Raw genomic sequence first — 23,152 nt, 5'->3', positions numbered from 1 at the left:
CATATGTCTGTAGCAAGTGGAAAGTGCTGTCATGTTACCTTCCTGATCTCGGTGAGAAAAATGACAAGATCATTTCAGTTTGTTTGGCTTATTAATTTTATACTAAAAACAGCGTGCAGTTTTTTTTAAAATGTAGCTCAAAATGGATTAAGTCGGTGGCCGGTGCCAAGAGGTGAATACGGGTGGACTTTTGCCCACATGAGTGCATCGTTCTGGCCCATCACGGACTCTCCATTTTCCAGAAAGTAACTGGGACCCTAAAAAGTGAAATGGTATTTAGAATTATAATAGGCAATACTCTCTAGTGATAATAAACTTAATTGCATGACTATGCATTCCAAATAAGAACAAGGTTTCAGAAGTACTAATTAGCAAGGGTATGTGGAGATGTCACTCATCAATAACAAGGATGAAGCCAGTTACAGTATTCATAGAAAGAAACTTATTACAGTAATTATCATCTTAAATTCAATGTCTGATTTATCCTTCCCAAGTTTATAACAAGAAAAGCCATAGCCTAACTGACCTTTATCATCTTGTTAGTTATGCAGCAAATTTGAGAGTCAGAATGGCGGGGCAGATGAGACCCGCTAACTCTTGTAATGCCAACGTCACTCCAAATCTCAGGATTTTTGCTGCTGTCGATACCCCAGTCACAATCTCCTTCATCCCACCTGTTATGGGATGGATATGATGGCCATTGATTCAAAATTCCTTAAATAACAATTGTAATACTATAACAGATATTGTTAGGCTTATATGGAGGTCCCCCAAGGTTGAACTACTGACCCTCCCCAAGATGCAATCCAACAAGATGGTTAACTTTTGGGTATCTATTTACCGCTTGGTGAACATAGGCATTAGGTGGTAGGAAAGGTACCCAACTATTTCTGTCCCACCCAGGACTGGTTAAACACCAGTCATTGGACTGCTAAATGTTTAAACCGTTCCGGCACCGAGCTCGTCATGTGGAAAACTCGTCTTGTGAAACAACAACAAGGAACAGCCTTGTTGAACAGAAATCAGCCTGTTTGTTCCCAAGGAACAAACAGGCTGATTAACTAAAATTTTGCCTGTGCAGAGCCAAGATACATATCCCACATGTGACAGGAGACCAACAAGGATTACTGATTAACTCAGTCAAAAGCAATGGCAATACAGTATTCACTTACAGAAAATACATACGTGCTGCTTATATTTTATGGAGCCCTTACTTAGCTTTTGCTGCAGATATGTGGTCGGCAAGAAACTCACAGCTCGATGGCCTATGCTTCTCTAGGATATAACTGGAAGAAAGGAATATGAGAAAAACATACATTGCATCATGAGTTGTCTCACTTCATTTCTTAGATAAAATGAGTGATGACTAGATATGAGGTGATGACATGAGGGTGACTGAGAGTGGCATATCCTGCCTGGCATGTCTCAGAATAAAAACGGGGGTGATGCAGTGAGTACAAGAGGTTAAAGAAGGTCAGCAAGTTTAAGGAATATAGATTGGCATTATGAGCACAGAACCTTTGCACTGTTTAGAATAGTGAGTTTACTTTCATGATCTTCCATATTCATTGGTTCCATTAACCCTTCCATAACTCCAACTGTCGTTTTCTTTTTTACCTTGTTAATTAGGTTCTCCATGTTAATGAAGTCAATGAACTTGGCATCACAAAATACACCTGTAAATTGGGTGCCAAGTTTACGAAGGGCTAACACAAACAAAGAGCAAGGATACAGAGGTCACAAGAGTGTCCCCAGTGGACAAACCCCTCAGCCATCCCAGCATGAAGGCACAAGCCTCACTCACACAAGACACATCCTAAACTTATGGTACGATAAACCCAAAGCAAGACATACTGATCCAAGCAACCAGGTCATTGAAAAGACAGTAGAGCTGAAATGAAAATGTATATCAGTCCTCCAAACAACCCTCACCTCTATCTTAAGAAGATCACAGGAGAAAAACAAGTTATACACACAAAAGCCAGAACAAGGGTAGAGAGAAAGAGAAGCTGCCTGCATTGCCTAAGCAGCTTCCAGCCAGTTTCATAACTGGCTGGTGGCTGCTTAGGTAATGCAGGCAGCTCCTTTTTCAGTTTTTAGAATTTAAAATACACGAGTACCAGCAAAGTGCAGAAACAACCCCCCAGAAACACAGGATCAATCCCCTGAAACCTTCAAAAATACAGTACAGGGATCTGGACCACCCAACCTGAAGCCTGCACAATTCCAGTAAACTGGAAAAACACCCAGATGAAGGCCAAACTGACCAGGAAATAGAAATAATCAGAAAAATGATGCACATATTAATAAATGTATTCCAAATAGTGGAACACCATACAGGTAGGTTTCAGTATACGAACGTGCAGGAAGTACCCAAAACAAGGTCTTGCCAGACCAGAACACCGAAGGCCAAAAGAAACCCAGGTTGGTCTCCTGGGACAGGAACACTCAACACAGAGGACATCGACTCATCCCTGCAAAGGAGCCACAAGAATGCCCGAAGCATAAGAATGTGGGAACCACATAACCTACTTGATTGTTTATGCATATACCTCTACATCCTCTGAGAGTGGGAAATGGGATGACAATAATGAAAAATGAAAATTTTTTTGCTAATACAGTACCAGGAATTAAAATATCATTCAAGATAGAGTATATTATTATTATTTGCTGACGACTCCATTTTTCATATCAAATAATTTTAAAATTATCATCAGATAGAGAATATGAGTAAAATATACCTTGCATGACTCAAAAGATGTAGAACAATAGGGCCATATTCTAATACAGCAGCTTTCACTGCCCCAAGGTATGCAGAAACAGCAAGTAGTTCTCCTCGCTGGTCGTTTCGAATCACCCATTTTCCATCAGTTTGGATAAGAGGGACAGCCTGAACCAGACGAAGAACATACCACACACTTGGTCGATCAAGATTCCCGCCAATCAGCTGATCTGTTAACAAATTTCATAATTTAAACATGACTATTAATGATATACCTTCTTGACTAACATATGCTTCACAAAGATTAATGACTGTGAATGATGTTTTATCCAAGTGAAATTAATGAACAAAAGTTTGACAGAGTTGAGGCAAAGCTTCCTCACTCACTCAACATGTCTGTTCATCAACTTATTATCATTCCTCCTTTCCTCTTGCCTTCAAATTACCTCAAATGCACACATTCATCAGAAACATAATTTAGTTTTACAAATGAATGATCTCAATGCTCTCTCTTCAATCATCTGCTGTACTGAATTCTGCACACTTCCTATGACATTTTCATTCCTTATTCTATCTTACTAACAGTGCACATGCTTCTCAGATAATCCATTTTTATGGCTCCAACTCTTCACTCGTCATGATCATACCACATAAGCGTCTCGCATGCTGGACCAAAGAGCCAGAGATCAAAGCCCTCAAGCACAACTAGGCGAGTACATACAGGCCACCACTCCATCAAACCCTTTAGTTGCAACTTCTATGTCACTGCCAAGAATATCTGGTATTACTGTACTTTACTCTGTTTAACTGAAGTAACCGGTGAATTTTGACAGTGCTATACGAGACAAAATGCTCGCCTCCAAAATTATCACCGTGATATCACACGGTGATATACTGTATATATAATAAAAAATTTTACCTTGTAAAAATTCTAGGCCTTTAGAAAGCCCCTTGTGTGGTTGTGGTGAGAGCAACAAATAAAGCACTTGATCAAGCACTGAACCAATAGCTTTCTCTGGACAATCTGCAGATGGTGGGAATCCTGCGTAAGCATATAACGCTTCTTGCTCCTCGTGCCCACCCATAAATGACAACAACACCTCAGCTTGTAGAATGGTTTTATCTGTTCCCTACATTATGAAAATAAACATAAAATAAGAAAACTACAGTATTGTTCAATTAGCTGTATATAGTACACATTTAGCTGTATAATTAGCTGTATATAGTACACATTATGAACAAAATATAATATGACAGATCAAGAATAAATTAACAAGAGTGTAGACAATTCGAGAAAGTTTTCCTTTACCTCAGGCAGAGTCTTGGTGAGATCAATGGCAAGCTCCCACAGTGAAAGTCGAATGGCACGGTAAGTGAGGTAACGTAATGATGTTTCCACCAGACCCTTCATTTCTGTAGTATCAGTCTTACTTGCATTTTCTGGCTTTGGAGTCTCAAAGCCTAGCAAACGACCTACAGCAACTACAAGCTCCAACTCGTGGCCACGTAGAAGCAGTGAAAGTGCACTCTGGAAAGAGAAATATTGCACAATGAAATCACATTAATGTGATGAATCAATGGGAAAATTAGTAGGAGCCATGAGTAGAATTTGAACCCGCACACTTGGTACTCTCAAGCACACACTCTAGACCACTACACCACAACATGATTTAAAAAAAAATGCAACCTGTGATTCAACTGAGTCCTCTAGGGGTCCTGAGGCTTCTACTCTAGCCCAATCAGGGTTTCACACATTGCACTCATGCACTCTGGCTGCAGCCCAGGAGTTCCACCTCTAATGTTTCTCTTCAAACGGGAAATGAAATCACATTAACGTGATGTATCAACAAGAAAATCAGTAGGAGCCACGAGAAGAATTTGAATCCGCATACTTGGTACAGTACTCCCAAGCACATGCCCTAGACCACTACACCACAACATAGGTGTGTGTGCTTGGGGGCACCTAGGGTGCGGGTTCAAATCCTCCTCATGACTCCTACTGATTTTCTTATTGACACATCACATTATATTTCAATGTGCATTTGAAGGTAGAACTCCTGGACCAAAGCCAGAGTGCAAGGGGGTAATGCATGAAACCCTGACTGGGCTTCAGTTGCTAACTGAATGCTAACTGTAGAATTAATTATAATAAAAAACTGTCAAGGGAGTGCTAAAGAGCTTCATAGTGTTTAAAAGCAGACTTGGGGTAATATGAAAAGCCCATATCAGCCCACCACCACTACTACTGCTGCTGCTGCTGCTAAGCTTTCTGTTGCCACACTCCATTTAAGCGTTCTTAACTGAGCATGCTATGTATTGTGTAGAAATTAAATGTATAATATAATAGTACATAATACTAAGCCTAACTGCACAGTATTACTATTATTGAGAAAATTACTATTTTATTATTATTGAGGTATCATTATTATTATTATTATTATTATTATTATTGTAATTATCACCATCCTTATACGCATACTGAACATGGAGCTTACCTAATGTATATGAAGCTATTTCCTTATTGCTCTACAGTATTTGTTTTATCATGAAAATGTTTCCCCAAGCCATGAGTGATATGTGGGTAAATGAGACATATCTTGGATTGACTTGTATGAAGCATATACTATATACTGAATAAAGAAAACAGCCATACCTTAACATCATCCACAGCCAACAAGGCACATGCAGCAATTATTGGTGAACCATGAAGTAGGTGCCACTCTGCCACTAAATGAGCACACTCCACTGTTCTCTCCTGAACGTGAGCCCCGTTTATCTCTGCAGCCGACACTCTGTGTGGAACCTCAGGTGGGGGCCCTTTCCGACTGCTTCTGCCAATTTTACTCAGTGCCACACACTCTGAGAATGCTTTGTCAAGGTGGCCTGAAAAGGCAACAATGTGCTATATCACAAGAAAATACATATCTAATTTCTACAACAATCACCGCTAAACAACAGGCTTTTTTCGTAAGGAAACATTCCACTCATGAGTATAGGGAGAATTTATTCAGGACTTCAGGGGGTTATTCACTAAATAAAGTGTTTCTAATACATCAGCAAATTGCAAGTACAATATAATATAGTCATGCAGCATATTACAAAATTTAAAAATGTCTTTTGAATATAAAAACTCATGCAATCATACATTTCATGCCACATTATATTCCATTCCATTTAAATGTTCCTGCTTAAGTCATTCATGAGCAGTAAAATTCTAGAGCCATAATTAAAAGACAAAAATATAACAATTTTACATTCTATGTAAGAATATGCATGAGTGTATCTCTAGAAATGTGTATATCTTACACAGTTTCCCTCCTTATCCAGTAAGTTAAATCATGCCTTATCACAAGATATTTTCTTAAGTCCTGCATGGTTAGCTCCTTTTACCCTTTATGTACAATATTTCTTCACTGTTCTAGAGCCCAGCATGGTCAACTCCTTGCCACAAGTCTTACTTTGTTCATCAAGCATATCTTTAGCATTTTTACAAAATAGTTCTCACTAACTTCGTTTGTACACTCTTCAAATCTTCGCCTCGAAATCTTTTCTTTCCATTTTGGGATATTTAGCTGTATTGATCAGTCTTGAGAAAACTGTATCTCTTGTTCACTTCTTCATTATTTAAGGACCTCATCAACTTGTCATTCTTCTTTAGTATTGACTATTGCTTTCAGTACCACACTACTGTACCATCCCTACAATACCTGTACACTGTACCATCCCCTACTATATACTGTACCACTGCTACCTTATGCTGTACCACCCCTACTATATGCTATACCAGAATGAGTTCTCCAATGAAGGACACACTAAAATGATTAGCAAATATGAACAATACCACATGATCCAAGGATCAAGTACATTCTAGTGAAGCTTGAGTCAGCCAGGGATGATATAATGCAAGAACCAGTTTAACAAAGTTAGAGAAGCTCTGCTAATGCCAAATAGTATGAGGAACTAGTAATGGATATCAACCTGTAACAAAAGAGCTAGGAGAGAATAAGAAATGACCACCAAAACCAAAATTGAGGAAACCCAACAGAAAGTCAAAACTGGTTTTAATCAGCACAGTGTCATCACTGAGATTTGGAGAGAGACTTCAGATGCACTACACCTATTTATCCTTAATCTGAAGGGTGAATTATGCCATCTCTCCTCATTTTTAACAGTTGTGTAGTCCAGTAATCTTGAAGACTTACAGCTTGTTTAATCTAAACAGTCTTTCATTAAATTTATATTCAGAATTGGTAAGGGTTATAAAACATTCTAACTAGTGTTACACCTATTTACTATATTTCACCCAAAATCTACAAAACTAATTATGTAATATGAATAAAACTTTACCTGCTTATAGGTAAAAGCCTGATACATTGTGATTTAAGTTATATAAACAGAAGAGCAAAGTCAAGATGACAATAACCCAAGAAATTTCAAACAAGGATGCCATTTAGGTGTCTTTAAATTATGTATCCAATTTACATGCATGTAAATTTTACTGTGTTCTTCTTATTAAATAAATTGAATAAACTTCGTAAAGAGAATTTTCTAGTTAGGACAAATTTGCCATGGTCAAGTGTAGCTTTAATATAAAATCCAGCAGGAAAAAGTGCCGAGTTAGAGTAGCAGAAGAAGCACTGCCGGGCATGGACACATTACAAGAGGCAAGAGAGCAGTCATTATTAAGCCTTAGTAGTGCAGTGTCATCACAAGATTAGATACAAAATATAGAGCAGGAAATGATAAAATGTAGAAGAGGAATGCAAGTGTTTGTGGGATAGTAGGTGTAAACATGTATATAAAAATTTAATTTTGAAAAAGTCTATGCCAGTACTGTATAGAAATCTTAAAAAGTACTGTCCGACCTAAATAATCAGGAACTTAGCATAACAAACCTCAGAGATCTGGAAATAGTTTTCGATCAGAAAAATGTATGAAACCTGATAAAAGTTCTGCTTTTAGATTTCTTGTAATTTATAATATACAGAACTGTATACACAAGAATAATCCAAACCAATGTCCACATGGTGTAGTGTTAAGACACTTGCCTGGCATTTCACGAGAGCTTTGGCCGGGGTTTGTATCTTGGCCGGGGAGGATTTGATGGGTGCAAATCCTTAACTGTAGCCTCTGTTTAACCCAACAGTAAAATGGGTACCTGGTTGTTAAACAATTTGGCTGAGTTCGTATTCTGGGGAACATAGGATTAAGGACGGAGTGGGGGATGGTTGGGAGGTCAAGGGAACGCGGCAGTGGGGGACGGTGGGGATGAGGGGACGGGGCAGTGAAGAATGGTGGGGAGGACGAGAGGACAGGGGAGTGGGGGATGGTGGGGAGGACGAGGGGACGGGGGAGGGGGGAATGGTGGGGAGGACGAGGAGACGGGGCAGGGGAGAATGGTAGGGAGGACGACAGGATGGGGGAGTGGGGGAGGATGAGGGGACGCGGGAGTGGGAAATGGTGGGGAGAACGAGGGGACAGGGGAGGGGTTGCTGTAGCTCAGCAACACGCATACGGTGCTGAGCCACAGCAACGTGTGGCCGGGTACAGCTAGTTAAGAATAAATGAGGTCTACAGGTTTGTTAAGTACTGTACAAAGTTATGTTTCCATTACCGGTGTATATAATGTATCAAGTTAGTTTAGAATGGTGTAACAGGTACCCAGTACTACACTACAGTATATCTGTAACAAGCTTGGTCCCAAACCATGTGGAATTTTTAATGTTTGACTGCATGATACTATTTATATACCTGCCTTGTTTTTTCTCCATTTGATCAGTAAGATTGCAGTATAGATTTCTCTCATGGCACAACTAGTTTAGTATTATATCACACTGTTGGTGTACAGGGAGCCTGTCACTAGAATGTCTGCATGGTAATGCAGCAAATAATATCTGCGCAACTGACCAAGTGAAACTTGCATCATCCACTGCCATGCCAGTGACTGGCGCACATACACACACACACACACTCTAGGATGACTAGCTCCCAGGTACCTATTTGGTGCTAGGTGAATATAGGCATCAGGTGTAAGGAAACATGCCAAAAAGTCTTGCCCTGCCTAAAAATCAAACCCAGGACAAATCTGTTGTGTGGTGACTGAGCTAATCATTGTGCTACAGAGTGCACTTGTGCCAACTACAATAACTTATACAGTGTATAAAACTAGTTTCAAACTCGGAGAAATATCTACACCCCAATAACCACAGCAGGCATTTATCCTGTTTGTGTCAATTATAACTATAATAGTCAAATTCTCTTCTAAATTCTGTGATTGTGACACCTGGTTATCATCTAGCCAATGACATGAGACTAATGCTCATTATGTGCATTTACTAAGTAATCAGCCAATGAAGACTCAACTCATGGATCAGCTGCTGTATTCCATTATTTACCTCAAATTTAATCAACACAAATCTACACTAAAGTCTATCACTAGGTAGCAGCAACAGTCCTGTACTGGAGGCTCAAGCATTACTTTGGTGGTTCGTCTCTTGTGTGAAATATGAGCACGGTCACTCACGGCATTCTCAGTGGGCATTCCAGTGCAGTGACAACTCTGGGAAAGGATGGCGTTGTTTACTCTACCTCGGCCAATGTGAAAATTGATGAGTTTATCTGCATCACGAGTGGCCAAGAGGTACGGGACACACGCTTCGTTATCATCACTCAAAAGCTGCTCTGCATGCCTTAGGGTTTGAGGTTAATGGTTGTTAGGGTACAGAGGATGGAACAGATTATCAGGATAAAAATATGGGGTCACACTGAAAGCATGTACAGATATAAACAAAATTATTAACAAAGTTTTGTTTTGCTAAACTACAGTAAGTAAAAAGATGATATGTATACATTAAAATGCACCACATCTAAAGGAAAATTATGGTCACAAAAATAACAATTTGCTCTTTCATAAGACCTAAAATAAACAAATAATAAAGAATCATAATAAATAATAAAGAAAGTCCCAATGTTTTGGTAAAATGTCATTACTAATCAACTTTATAAAATCACAACACTACCCATTTTGCTTTCTTAATAACCAGTGCTACAGTTAGCATGAATTATATGGCCTTACAATGCTATACTGTTTAACATTCCACAAAGTAAAATGACTTTCATAATAAAGTTGAAGCCACATTATTTTCTTTACCCTAAACTTTAAACAATGCACTGTTGTATGTTTTTAAATTCTATATTTATTCTAGAAAATCAGATAGAGTAAATATAGTACTACAGTACTGTACTGGTAAGTACAAGTGCTGACAGAGGTATATTTCTTAACAGAAAACATCTGTAAACAATCTTTATAAGTCAAAATGGGCCAAAAGAAAGATGAAAATAAGACAAAAAAAGTGGGGGATATATCCACAATAAGGAGAGATGGGAGCATCAACAATGTGATGATTCAATATAAGAATTGAAATATAAAACAGATTAGCACAAGTAGGATGGCAGTGTTTTAGTAAGGCACTTCAGGACCTTATTTTAAGGGTGAGGGATCCAGCTCTCGTGGTTGGCTTACACTTGGGGGAGTGGTGTTTAGTTCAGTATCACGCATTTTGTTTATGTGGTGTTGTAGCTTGTAACATCCACTCATGTTCTTGGTTATCCACTCAAAGATAAGTCCAGGTGGATTAAAAAAGTAATTAACATTGTGGGAGTTAAATTTCTCCACTTTGTTAAGAGCAAACTTTTGAGGCATCTGCAACTAGCTGGGATTGCTTTATCAAGAGTAGTTTGTTCTTGTGTTGCTGTTGTCATGGCAGCAGTCTGTGATGGTGGGCATCACAGATCGGGTGTTTTGGGGGCTTGCTAGCCAATTTGTCTTCTCCATGTCTAGCTATTGCAGCACATATAGGTTGGGTAAGCCTGTGATTATAATTCTGTGTTTAATGGAGTGTGTTTTCCTCCGAACTTTGCAGGCACAGTAATGCTTGCTTGTCAGTGACTACAGGAGAGCAACGTTCTTTATGCTCTGCCTCCCAGTCATTTATATTTGGCGCACTAATTACCTCTCATTATGAACATTATCATCATACAGTATTTCTTTTTAAAGTTGTGGATGGAATTGGCCTCAACAAACTCTTCCTTCACTTGCTAATCACCCTTACAAGGAACAGGAACTTCCTTACATATCTTTGACTCAATTTCAATCCACCAATGTAGAGAACATTTAAGTTCAGTGATGGCATTTGCTCTGTAAGACTTGGCAGTGTGTCTGCAGGCTGACATTTCCAATCCCTTGTTTTGTGGAGTGTTTTTTTGTTTTATGAACCTCGTGGGTGGAGTGATGATGGTCCTTTATTAAGTTTAAAATATCAAGCAAGCAGTAGATTTCGTGTTGGCAAACTAATTCTAAATTGATTTTCTAATGATGAGGTGGTAATTAAAGTGGCGCAATGTCCCAAACAAGATTAGTTTAAAACTTTAATGCCTTTGTTCAATATTAACAAATGTTTGTGTTGGATCCAGTGTCCCAGTGCCTTATTTAGAGTGCCACGAATAACCGATGTTATAACCTTTACAAGTTGAGCCAACCCTATTAAGGCTGGAATTTACCTCTGCATGAGGTTTGTGGGAAGTGGTCAGGACAGCAGAGGCTTAATGTACTTACGCTGTCTATATTTCAAGGGATGAATAATACCATATATCCTTTACAACTACAGTATATGAAGCTGTACAGCTGCACAACCTACCTGGCCATCAGTTTGCGCCAATAATCCACAGAAACAGCTGGTGCTAGGGCAAGAGCATGGTCCCATTGGTGGAGTCTGGTCATCAACTCACAGTACTGCTGAAGAGCCCCACATCTGAGGTATGATTCAGCCAGATGCTCTTGATTCTCTGCCAGCGAGTGCTTGCGGCTGGACACACCCTGGCCACGATTAACATCCATTTCTTGCTCTGCTGCCACAGCCTGATGTGAAACATTAACTATTGAAACAATCTTATTAATGAAAATTGAAAGATGAATTCTGTATTTTAAAAAATGCTTGGTAAACTATTCATTCTAGAGTGAATTTTGGGAGTATATTTGCCATATGGTAGGTCAGTTGTTAATCTGATACTTTAAGATCTACTTCTGGGTGGTTTCTTCTTCTACTTCTGGCCTAATTTAATATATGATGTGTTGTAAGGTCACATTCTGCCCTTGTTAGTATGCCAATTATTATGTTGTATAGTATTCCACAATGTGCTAAATACCCATTATATGGATATATCTTATCCCTTATAGTGATGTTGGTGATGGAGCTGGTATGGCCTAATATAAGGAATATGGTTTCCCGTTGTTGGGGACAGGAAACCTGTTAGGCTCACTGAGCCTAATGTGTTTCCCAGGCTCAGGTCCCCCCTAAGCTAATATATACTGATCTATCTGATGAAGCAACCCACAGCAGTTGCCTAACCCCAGAGTACCTACTTACACCTTATGCCTTCCTTCACTTAACAGTAAGGAAACATACACATAATATTATATACAATATGTAGGAAAAGATTAGACCAACATACACTTAATATATAAAGATTGCAGTCAAGAAAAAAATAAAAGACCCCCCTAAAAAGTTAGTTTTTTAAGACCAACCAGTGAACACTTGATGAGGTGAGAATGATGCATTATGGACTGAGTATAGTTCGGTGAAAGCTGCGAGATGTCAGTGTGTCCTTGTAGCACAGACACCAGATCCCACAAGTTCCTTATTCGTACATCACCCTGCACAACAACACGACATTAATGCATTTTATATACTAAAAATTTAAATATTTTGAAAATGCTTTGTAAAAATCAAGCATTGCTCGTAATGAAATACACTTTTCTGGTGAGTCACCAGTAGCTCCCTTTAGCTTATATGCTGGTGTTGTTAAGCCTTAACACGTGCCCAAGCCCTTGAGACCCCATGCTGACCTACCAGAAGCCACGACAAGAGTCTAGTACTCCATGAGATCTAGTCTTTCTGGTGGGTTATTCTCAATTTTGGTTAAATCCGATCCCAATGCTCACCTCACTTCATACAAAATGCCTAATTCTGGTCGTGGCTTCTGGCTGATTAGCATGGGGTCTCAAAGAAAATATCTTTTCAGGCCATGACCAACAAATGACACAATATGCCACTTTCCCAACAAGAACAATGGACTGCCCATCAGCCAAGAGAAGGGGGATGGGCGGGGGAATTTTGAGGTTACACAACGTACCTGCTAGTTCTCATTCTGGCTTTCTGCAAAGGAACATGTTTCAGACAGACTTTATATGCTACTGCAGTCAGTTGTTCTATTTCTTGTATGTTATTTTTACTACTTAGAACAGAGTCCCATCGAGTGTTGGTAGGTTCCAAGCTTATTTTTTTCCAGTATCCTTTTATTATTAATATTGAATTTGTTGAATAATCCCTCTTCTAGCTTGATAATTTTGTTAGATCTATTACAAGTACTGATGTTAGTTTGCACTTCAATGAGCAAAGCTGGTTTCACCTTAGGGCTTGCAGGGAGGAAGCAAGGAGTATTATGATAAGCTGTTGGGGTATTTTAATCCGTACTTATGGACACAAAAGTGACATCACTAAGAATCAGAAATGGACAAGAATATAAACTGACTGATGGACATTTAAGTGCTGGATGGACCATGCGGAGATGCTATGGATTCTGTACTAGTAATAGTACCTCATGTTCACCTGCTTCATTGAAGTCACTTACTTTCTTGATATTGAAATTCCTTTGGATGCAGCAGAATAACACATTCAGAAAGAAGCTTTTCACAAATAAAATTGTGTAAAAAATCTTATAGGGTACAATATACATTAATGTACTGAATGTAATTGTTATATGTATAAACACAAATGAGAATATAACAAGAACAGGAGACATTATTGTACTGATTTCACAAGTCAAAACTTTATTAATTAAATCACTAATGTTCCTGTGTGTCAAAGACTAATGTAAAGGGTTAAATATATGCTTGGATAACCAATTAAATATGAAAAAAATGGCTTTAACAAGGCTTTAGTGCATAAAATTAGAACGGAAAGCTTCAAACTTAACAAAAGTATACATTAAAATGAAGGAATGAAATCCAATAACAAGAGTATACAACACCAACACAGAAGAGATCAGCGAATAACTTCAGTCTCTTGTTGGGTCGGTGGGAGATGTCTGCTTTTTGTAAGGCAGTCTGGAGGTGGTCTGCTCTCAGGCCACATAAGTGGAGGCCACTGGAAAAGTTCTTTTGTTCTGAAATAGTGATCAACTTTAAAAGTAGAGAACAACATAATAAATATTTGTCGATTCCTAAAAATAGTCAACTTTCATTTCGAAATTCTGATAATGTCATATTTCATCAATAATAATTATAACTGTATTTTTACCATATGTAAACACTGTAATGATGGTGAACAACAGGTGTGTTGTGAGGAGGACAACTATCCACACTAATAGTAGTGTGCGCTAGGCAGAAATAATGACTTTACCAATTATCAAAGAGAGCACAGTAAATAGGGCTACCAAATAAGTAATGCTGGAATCTCAAGCACTACAATTGGTAAACATAACTATCGAGGTGAATTAGAAAGCCACCCGTGGAGTATATTGACAAATGCCTGGTGCCTTGGGCCAACCTTCAACTCTCCTTCAACTTGGGCCAACTTTCCTATGCAGATGATGAGTCACAATAACGTGGCTGAAGAATGTTGACCAAACCACACACTGGAAGATGAAAAGACGATGACATTTCAGTCTGTCCTGGACCATTATCAAGTCGACAATTGACTTGATAATAGTCCAGGATAAACTAAAATGTCATCTTTTCATCTTCTAGTATGTGGTTTGGTTAACAACCTTCCTATTGTATAAGACAGATGTAGGCAAGACAGCTCCTATATAGCTTAAATCACTTCATATCTTTCACCTCAATATTTAAAGTTGTTGGCTCACAACTGGTCCTAGGTGTGATTTCCAGGCAGAGTGAAATGCTTGTCAATGTTTCTTTGCTTTCTTTATACCAGATGACTCTGTGCACCTAGTAGTAAATAGGTACAGTAGGTTGAATCCCTGAAGAATGGCAAGTCATTTGGTAGCAGGGGAGGAGGGAACTTGGTAAGTCTAACAAGCTTTCTGTTCTTGACAATTGGAAACTACTATGAAAAGACTAACAACCTCATGATTAAAGTACAGTAATATATTACATTGTAAATAAAATTAGATACTGACCACTGTTCTCAATAATTTCATCAATGGGTTTTCCTGCTAAAACTTTAAGCTGGAGTGGCATCACAAATGAGGCCAATGACCAAAGCCGCAATGTGGAATCCCTTGAGCAGGACGCTAGTAGAAATGGACGTACAGGGTGGATGCTCAGTCCTATAAATATTAAAAAATGACAATTAAGATGGAAAGCTGCTTCTGAGGAAGCCACTTGGTCATTCCCTTTGGCAAATGTACAGCTCTCCAAAGGATACTTCCAAATTCTAACCTAAACAAAAGGTCATTCACATTCCCAACACACTGTAGATTTTTTACGTCCCCTCTTCTCCCTGTCGGGCCATGAGTAAGGGAATGACTAAGTGGTTTAATTTCTCAATATTTATACAGTACTGTAATTGTAGTTATGTGATACCATACACTGATTACACTAACCTAATATATAAAACAACACTATATATACATTACTGTACACAGTGCCATGGATTTCAGGTCCAACAGACTCCCCATCTGATGGAAAATCTGATGCAACAGGCGATGTGTTGCATCAAATTTTCTTTCAGACACAAATGTGATGTGGTTAGTGTTAGTTATATGCAGCAGTTTAGACATCTAAACTATGGAAGAAATTTCAACTATACCAGATTTGAAATACAGATGAGAGTATAAATATTAACGGGTTATTTTTTTCCTGCTGGGTCCATAAGACAGGAAATTGTGCAGGATAGTATACTGAACCAGCACCACACAAACTGTGACATGAAGGCAGGGTTATGTAGGGCTTTGGTTTTTATAAGCAAACCCTTATCTGGAATTCATGGCTACAGTATTTGTACAGTACAAAATACAGTATTTTGATGTGTTCTTCACACACCAAACCTACAAATCTGAAAATATAGCACTGACGACGTTTCAGTCTGTGCTAGACCATCATCAAGTGCACACAACTTGATAATGATCTACAACAGATCAAAACATTGTTAATTCTTCATTTTCAAATTTGTGGGTTTGGAGTCTAATTTTTACAACATTACTGTAACTCACCATCTGCCTGTTCTTCAGTACTGGACTAGAACCTTAATGACCTTGCAAGGACAGTATGAAAAGTTTGCATAGTGCTGATCCATTATGTCATCCTGTCTGACAGTGCATGATCTTGGTTTACAAAGTATCAAATTTTAACTTAGGAAGAAGCTGATGAATTGAATGTTTATTAATAAACAATGTACTTTTCCATGTGGCAGTCTCCGTGGTGTAGTGGTAAGACACTCGCCTGGCGTTCCGCGAGCGCTATGTCATGGGTTCGTATCCTGGCCGGGGAGGATTTACTGGGCGCAATTCCTTAACTGTAGCCTCTGTTTAACGCAACAGTAAAATGTGTACTTGGATGAAAAAACGATTCTTCGCGGCAGGGGATCGTATTCCAGGGACCATAGGATTAAGGACTTGCCCGAAACGCTACGCGTACTAGTGGCTGTACAAGAATGTAACAATTCTTGTATATATCTAAAAAAAAAAAAAAAAAAAAAAAAAAATGTAACTGACATCAAAATATTTGTTTGAGCTAATATAAACATAAATTGTGTAAAAAACAATTGGATGCCAAGAAAGATGTGATGTACTGAGGGACCCAGGAACAATCATTGTTAGAATGGGACTCCACTGTACAGTACTTTATGTATAAAATTATATATAAGGAATGAAGAACAAATGATCACATCAGTTTACAAACAAAACCCCAGTTCAATAAGGTATATGCCAGATTAAGGCAGCATCTGGGATGCTCTCTGACGTAGGTTCGAATCCTCGTCACGGCCCTTGTGGATTTGCTCATTTATATGCCTGACTATTACAGCAGTTCATGTACACAAGACAACTGTCTCCACATTTTATATTTAGGAAACTTCTGTATTTCAACTCGAGGTCAAAACAGAAAGAAAATTATGAAGAGACGAGCATGAGATTTTCATAGCTTACCGTAGACATCAGCTCCATGGTCCAGAGCAACATCAAGGCAGGTAGCGTGACGTGCATCCCACACCCTTATCGTGCGATCCCACGAACCAGAAATGAGCAGGAAGGGAACCTCAGGACACCAAGCCAGACCGCGTACATTGTCCGAATGGCCAACCAGGATTGTTATACATTGTGCTTTAGAATACGACCATATTCTGACTGATGAGTCATCACTGCCACTACACAGGATATCATCATACACAGGGTTCCACTTCACACGAAACACTTTTTTCAGATGAGCTGAAACACAATGATATTATAGCTTTACAAAAATAAGTCTTGTAATGTAGGCAAAATATAGTTTAAAATTATATTGATAAAACAAATAAGGCTTCAAGTCAATGTCAATAGCTCCTTTCTGACCAGGTATATTCACTTGCTTCCATAACTCAAAATCCAATATCACACAGTATAAGAGTCTAGGGAGGCACTTGTGAAAAGCTCATACAAGCCCAGAATGACCTCTCATTAGCACTTGAAGCTGTGCCTAATACTCATTAAATATCCAACTAATTCTCCTCCCAAGACGAAGTAACATACCTGACTTGTGCTGATTTTAATGTCATTATTTGAGTTACATATCTAACAACCTGCTGATTGCATGAATCTTTCATACTGTGTAATAACAGCACCTCTAGGTCCTAGCACTATAACATCTTCAGTTCCTGGCACTTGAGCATGTCTCTGCAGAGCTAAAAAGAGGTGAACCCTAACTCACCCATGTCTATAGTCTAGCTAATGCTGCCAATCTGGTGATGTTTGGGGAATTACAACAGTTGATTGACATGTAATTTCAGAATGATGCTCGAGTATCTTACATGATCCCAAGGATTGCCATGATGCTTGAGATTACCTTTGGTGTATTGTGAGCTGATTCTCCTACTGGTGGATTGAGGTATGCTCTCCACTATGCTCCTCACCCAGAAACTACTAGACAAGACACTTTGCAAGGTTTCTGTCTTGGTGGGGACTTAAGGCCATATGGGGGCTTGGTCTGCTGTCAGTGACCTGGGTGTCCCCAGTGGCAGGGCTAAGAGAAACTACCAGGGGATGTCTTGTTCAGAAATAAACCCAAGAAAATATCTTTCATTAGAACATAACTGGTACCAAGCATTTAAAATTGTTTATTTATATAACCAAATTATTTCACTTCATGGCATGTGCAAGGTAAAATAATATTAGGTTACCTTTCAGCTCTGTTACAGGTTCTCTTCTATTTTTGGTTACATTATAAATTCGTATCTTCCCATCCTCACAGCCTGTAGCCAATATATCAGCATCACGCCAATCACAGCCATAAACAGGGCCAGGGTGACGGTAGTCTTGTAAAAGTGTCCCACTCACTTGGTGGATATAGCAGTAACCCTGATTCACCTGTCAAGAGACGTATTATATGAATACTACAGTGGTTTCTGCCTTGAACAGATTCACTCTTAAACAACAGGCAGTTGTGGAGAGTAAGTCACAATAATATGGCTGAAAGAAATATCCCAATTCTATTAGGCACATACAGACAGTTGAAAATTGTCTAGTTACAGCTCCAACAAATGATTCAAACATAATACAAAATACTGTATTACACTGGAGGGAGGTTTATACCATTTATCCACATGTTGGGAGTATAGTAACAGAAAACATTTCAATGATAAAAGAATTATTTCCATTATTTATTATTTCACAAGGATCCAAAAGGTGAAAGAGGGTTTAAGTTAGTTAATGAGTACAAAAGACAATTTGATTGTGTTTTAGGAGGAAATGACTGAGCAAATAATCAGTGACATGTGGAATGTATACATGGGATGTATGGTTGAGAATGTTATACAATTGTGTGCTGTTCCACAAGTTGCAAAAGAATGAGAGAATGTTTCATTGTATGAGGAAATTGGAAGAACAGTTGATTACAAGAAAACTATAGTCATATTTATTTTATATATTGTAATTAAATTTATGTATATAAAGTAAAGAACAGGCTATGTAATTACAACTCTCTTGCTTAATGGTTTAAATGCAACATTTTTATAATAATCGTAAGTCTTCAGTACCTTTTATATTTTTCTAAATATAACACACATACTTTAATAATACAGAAAAAATATTCACCTGCTGATGCTATCCTTCTGGCATCCTTATGATTCCATGCCACACAAAACACTTTTTTGTCTTTGTGTGAACGTATTCCTTGCAGGATCTTATGTTTACCAACATCCCAGATGAAGACCTCTCCCCCAGAAGTACCTGCTACTATACAGTTAAGATCAGCTGGTGCCCAAGACAGTGTGTATATGATGGTATTACAGTTGGGAAGTGTGTCTACCTGAAGGAAAACAAAAAAATCCTGGAATTAAGTGTATTTTAGATGCAACGCTTTCAAGCAATGGGGATATTACAGAACAGTTGACACAAATATCTTTCATCATCTCTATAACTTTCCTGCTCTTGGTGCAAGTTCCTTTCATATTCCTGAGCTGCTTCTCCTAGTTCTATTGCAAACATTTGTAAATCAAAACAATATAATAGCCACTATAGTATTCATCAGTGGTTTCTTTCTCCTCCCCTGTGCCTTACTCCTGCTACTCCATTCATGCATACGACCCCACACATTCTCAAGAAATTTATATTCCTTTTACATTGACCTCACATATTCCCTGTGTGTGATTACAACTCCCATTAATAGATGATCTGAAGGAGGCAGACTGGGTCAGCCGGCTGCTCTACCCTCAGTTCTATAACGATGGTAAAATAATCCCCGACTCCCTGCGAGAGGGAGGGTGTAAGGGAGCCACCGAGGCTCACCCAGAAATTGGCATTTCACTACATTCAACACTGGTTTTCTGGGGAAGACCCCTTGAGGCTCTCTGAAGCTACCGACCCACAGAAAAAGAAAACAAGGGAAATAACCAGGGAGGAGGGAGCACTGCAGGTATCATAACAATGAAGAAGCCACATGTTGCAACACATGACCCAAGGCCACATGTGGTCGAAAGGAAGGAGGAACACCGATTGGATACCAGACTGCCAGGACCCTGTTCAACTGCCAAAATTCCCGCACCTGAATATTTGCCCAACACACACACTGACAAACAGCCAGTAGAGCAGCAAACTAACAAATGTCATGGGAATGAGGGTAGACTGCAGGCTAGCCAAATTGAAAGAACACTGTGGACGACCTAAGAAACACAAACCCTGGAACAGGGGGCCAAGGAACCGAAACAATTCACAATGAGTCCACTGAAGTAGAAGCACTTGCACGAAGGAAGCGACGCAGAGCCGCCACTGGACAAAGCACATGATGTACCCCCCGCCAAACCAACCGAGCAACAACCACCAAAGGACCCCTCCGGAAGCTATCCAACTCCTCCTTCGCCAGAAAAGGAGGAGCCGGATACAGATCAACAAAACAACCCCAAGGCTGAAGGAACAAAAACCCCGGCACTGAAGAACAGCATGAAGCTCACCCACACAATAACCAGAGGCAAGAGAGAGCAAAACCAGAGCCTTATGAAAGCAGTCATGGACCGAAGGGGGCCACAGTAAAATGAGCAAAAAAAACTCTGTAACTGATGGCACCAAGTAGTTTGGCACTGTATCATCAGTGTAGCTTCAGGAAGTCACAAGGGGCTCCCCCATGAAATGTACACCAACAATGAACAAGATCTGATAACATTGCTGGTCACAACATTATACATTTCTTGCCCAAATTGCTGTATTAGTGGCTTTAGGCATAGTATATACTATCTCTTATCTACAAATCCAGCATTCTGTAACTCATTATGTATATACTTTTACCTAAATAAAATATGTATTTTTTTATGTTTATAAACAGGAGATAAAAAGCCAATAACACTTACTGTTTCCATCGTGTCTATTTTCCAAATTTTAATAGATCCATCAAAAGAGCCAGTAGCCAATAGGTCACTATCCTCAGGTTTAAAGCTGCAGTCAAATATGGTTTCTGTGTGGCCCTGCAAATTATATTATTATTGTTACTGTGTTGTACTGTATACTACATCATTATTATACCTTAAGGAATATTATGTACACTTTCTAATACATAATCAAATACTACAGAAGAATCTGAACATAAGATTATTAATGAATAATTATATTTACCAAATTAGTATGCAAGCAAACATCAATTTACAAATAGAGCATCGAGTGGAATGAATTGTCTATTCTGACATTTTTGTCTTTACCCTATGCCTTGACACTGAACCTTTCCAGGTCAGTGCTAATATGCCAGGCCCAGAGTGACTGTCAGACCCAGAGACCAACAAGGGGCCCCCCCAAAAAAAGACACCCCAGAGAAGCTAGGCTCCAAAATAGTCAAGAAGTATGGGTGGTTTATCTCAGTGGTGGATTAATGCACTCTCTCCATTCACTTCCCTGTCTCTTATTTACAAAATTTACCTTTCCTCAGTGCCTGTTATATAAGCAGTGACCTAGATAGGTCCAGTGCCAAAGTTCAGGGAAACTACTGATGGGGGGTGAATTCCTCCAAAAAACAATATTAGTAGTATAGAAATACAGTACAATACCTATATATATAATGCAGAAAGTATTCTTAGTGAATGAATGAACATCATAAACTTACATGCTCTCGATTGAAAATCCACTGCTTTCTTCTAAGGTGGTAGAGACCAACTCCTCCGTCCTTAAACAGTGTAACAACCAACACATTAGGGATCATGAGCCCCTTCTTATCACCAGAAAGATCATTAATTTGATCTTGATGAGTGTTTCTAGGTACATTTGTATTTTTAGCTCTTGTAGCACAGAGAACGTGAAACCCAGTGTCTTTTAAAACATTATTTTCTATAGGTGTTGATTTATTGACTGTCCAAACACGGAGAATACCTTTCTCAGCATCTATAACGAAACATGAGAGGTCTTATCAGGAAAACTTACTATTAAAAGTTCAGAAATTAATTGATATGCCTGTCTGAAAATTATTATTAAACTAAATACATTTACAGTATCAGCAAGTAAGCTGCAAGATTATTCCAAATACAGTACAGTAAATCAATTAATAAATATCCACCAAGTTATTCATAGATTGAGAAACCCAACATGTGTACACAGACAACTAAAGATGCTTAAACAGGTCAGGGTAACCACAAAGTACAGAATAATATGGCATATTCAATTACAGTACTGAGATATGGCATATAAACACATTGATATTCTTTGGTCTATGAAGTAATTTACCAGTACCCTTCAATATCTTGTTTCCCCCAAGAATCTATCTTCCTTGAGATGGCCTGAAAGTTCAAGTAACCAGTCAACCAACAAGCCAGTCAGCCAACAAAACAATCAGCCAACAAGAAAGTCAACCAACAAGCCAATCAACCAACTAGCCAGTCAGCTAACAAACCAATCAGCCAACAAGCCAGTCAACCAACAAGCTGGTCATCCAAAAAGCTAGTCATCCAGGCTAGTAGCACAGTACTGTGTTTTACTGTTATCCAGATATATATTGTATATATAATAGATTTAGCTGGTACGCAAACACAAAATTTTTTTTTTTGGGGGGGCTCAGAAATTACATGCAGCGAATAATGCTTTAATACCATCAGTTATAAAATGACTAAATATGAAAATGGGTCATTCCCATATTACTGTATCTTGTTAAATTTAACATACTGAACTATTTTAATATTAAAAAATCTTTAAACTGTCATTAAACTTATTAATTAAAGTACAGATATTTATTAAGACTTCAAGAGCATACCTCCGGTAACAAACATCCCTGGAGCGTCGGGAAGCCATGCCAACGTATTCACACTTGCCGAAATTGGCATGATATACTTGGTGATTATCCTCATAGCATTAACGTCGACAAGCCAGAGGGCACCTGCTCTATAAGCCACCAGGATGTAGTCTGGTGAGCAAGTGTCCCACTCAAGGGTAACAAGAGTGTGATCTTCATTGTCCTCTCCACCCTCGGGAAAAGCAGAGTAATGCGTCTTCCCGACATCTAAAAATAATTTTTTTAAATTGATATCCTAGTACATATAATGATTAATATTTAATTTCTAAAAGATAATAGTATATAATAAAGCCAGCAACCGAGGGTCACAATCGTGCATAGGCAAAGTTTCAAGTCTTATAAATATCTTAGTGCAAGCATCTGTAACTACTCTGACAGTTCACCAAGTTACAGATTTTGTTACATTTATGTAATTAAAACATAATTATTACATTAAAATACATTAAATTAAAAAAAAT

General features: G+C 38.6%; 1 protein-coding gene across 1 annotated transcript in view; it reads right to left on the bottom strand.

Moving 5' to 3' along the window:
- The window catches only part of LOC123766569 (WD repeat-containing protein 17), a 35,902-nt gene continuing 12,750 nt past the window's right edge, over positions 1-23,152 (bottom strand). Inside the window, exons 8-25 of the mRNA XM_069308396.1 lie at positions 22,656-22,901; positions 21,519-21,793; positions 20,776-20,889; positions 19,002-19,241; positions 18,115-18,292; positions 16,889-17,167; positions 14,921-15,070; positions 13,815-13,945; positions 12,306-12,434; positions 11,419-11,639; positions 9,311-9,411; positions 5,376-5,605; positions 4,032-4,250; positions 3,642-3,852; positions 2,742-2,952; positions 1,215-1,286; positions 527-674; positions 1-257 (exon numbers count right to left, since the gene is read on the bottom strand). Coding sequence (XP_069164497.1) covers positions 138-257; positions 527-674; positions 1,215-1,286; positions 2,742-2,952; positions 3,642-3,852; positions 4,032-4,250; positions 5,376-5,605; positions 9,311-9,411; positions 11,419-11,639; positions 12,306-12,434; positions 13,815-13,945; positions 14,921-15,070; positions 16,889-17,167; positions 18,115-18,292; positions 19,002-19,241; positions 20,776-20,889; positions 21,519-21,793; positions 22,656-22,901 — 3,275 coding nt within the window. The 3' untranslated portion in view covers positions 1-137. The remainder of the gene's footprint in view (positions 258-526; positions 675-1,214; positions 1,287-2,741; positions 2,953-3,641; positions 3,853-4,031; positions 4,251-5,375; positions 5,606-9,310; positions 9,412-11,418; positions 11,640-12,305; positions 12,435-13,814; positions 13,946-14,920; positions 15,071-16,888; positions 17,168-18,114; positions 18,293-19,001; positions 19,242-20,775; positions 20,890-21,518; positions 21,794-22,655; positions 22,902-23,152) is intronic.

The sequence above is a fragment of the Procambarus clarkii genome, chromosome 62, assembly GCF_040958095.1.
Source record: "Procambarus clarkii isolate CNS0578487 chromosome 62, FALCON_Pclarkii_2.0, whole genome shotgun sequence".
Classification (NCBI taxonomy): domain Eukaryota; kingdom Metazoa; phylum Arthropoda; class Malacostraca; order Decapoda; family Cambaridae; genus Procambarus; species Procambarus clarkii.
Note: the sequence above shows the minus strand (reverse complement) of the source record. Positions and strands in the feature narration are given on the sequence as shown.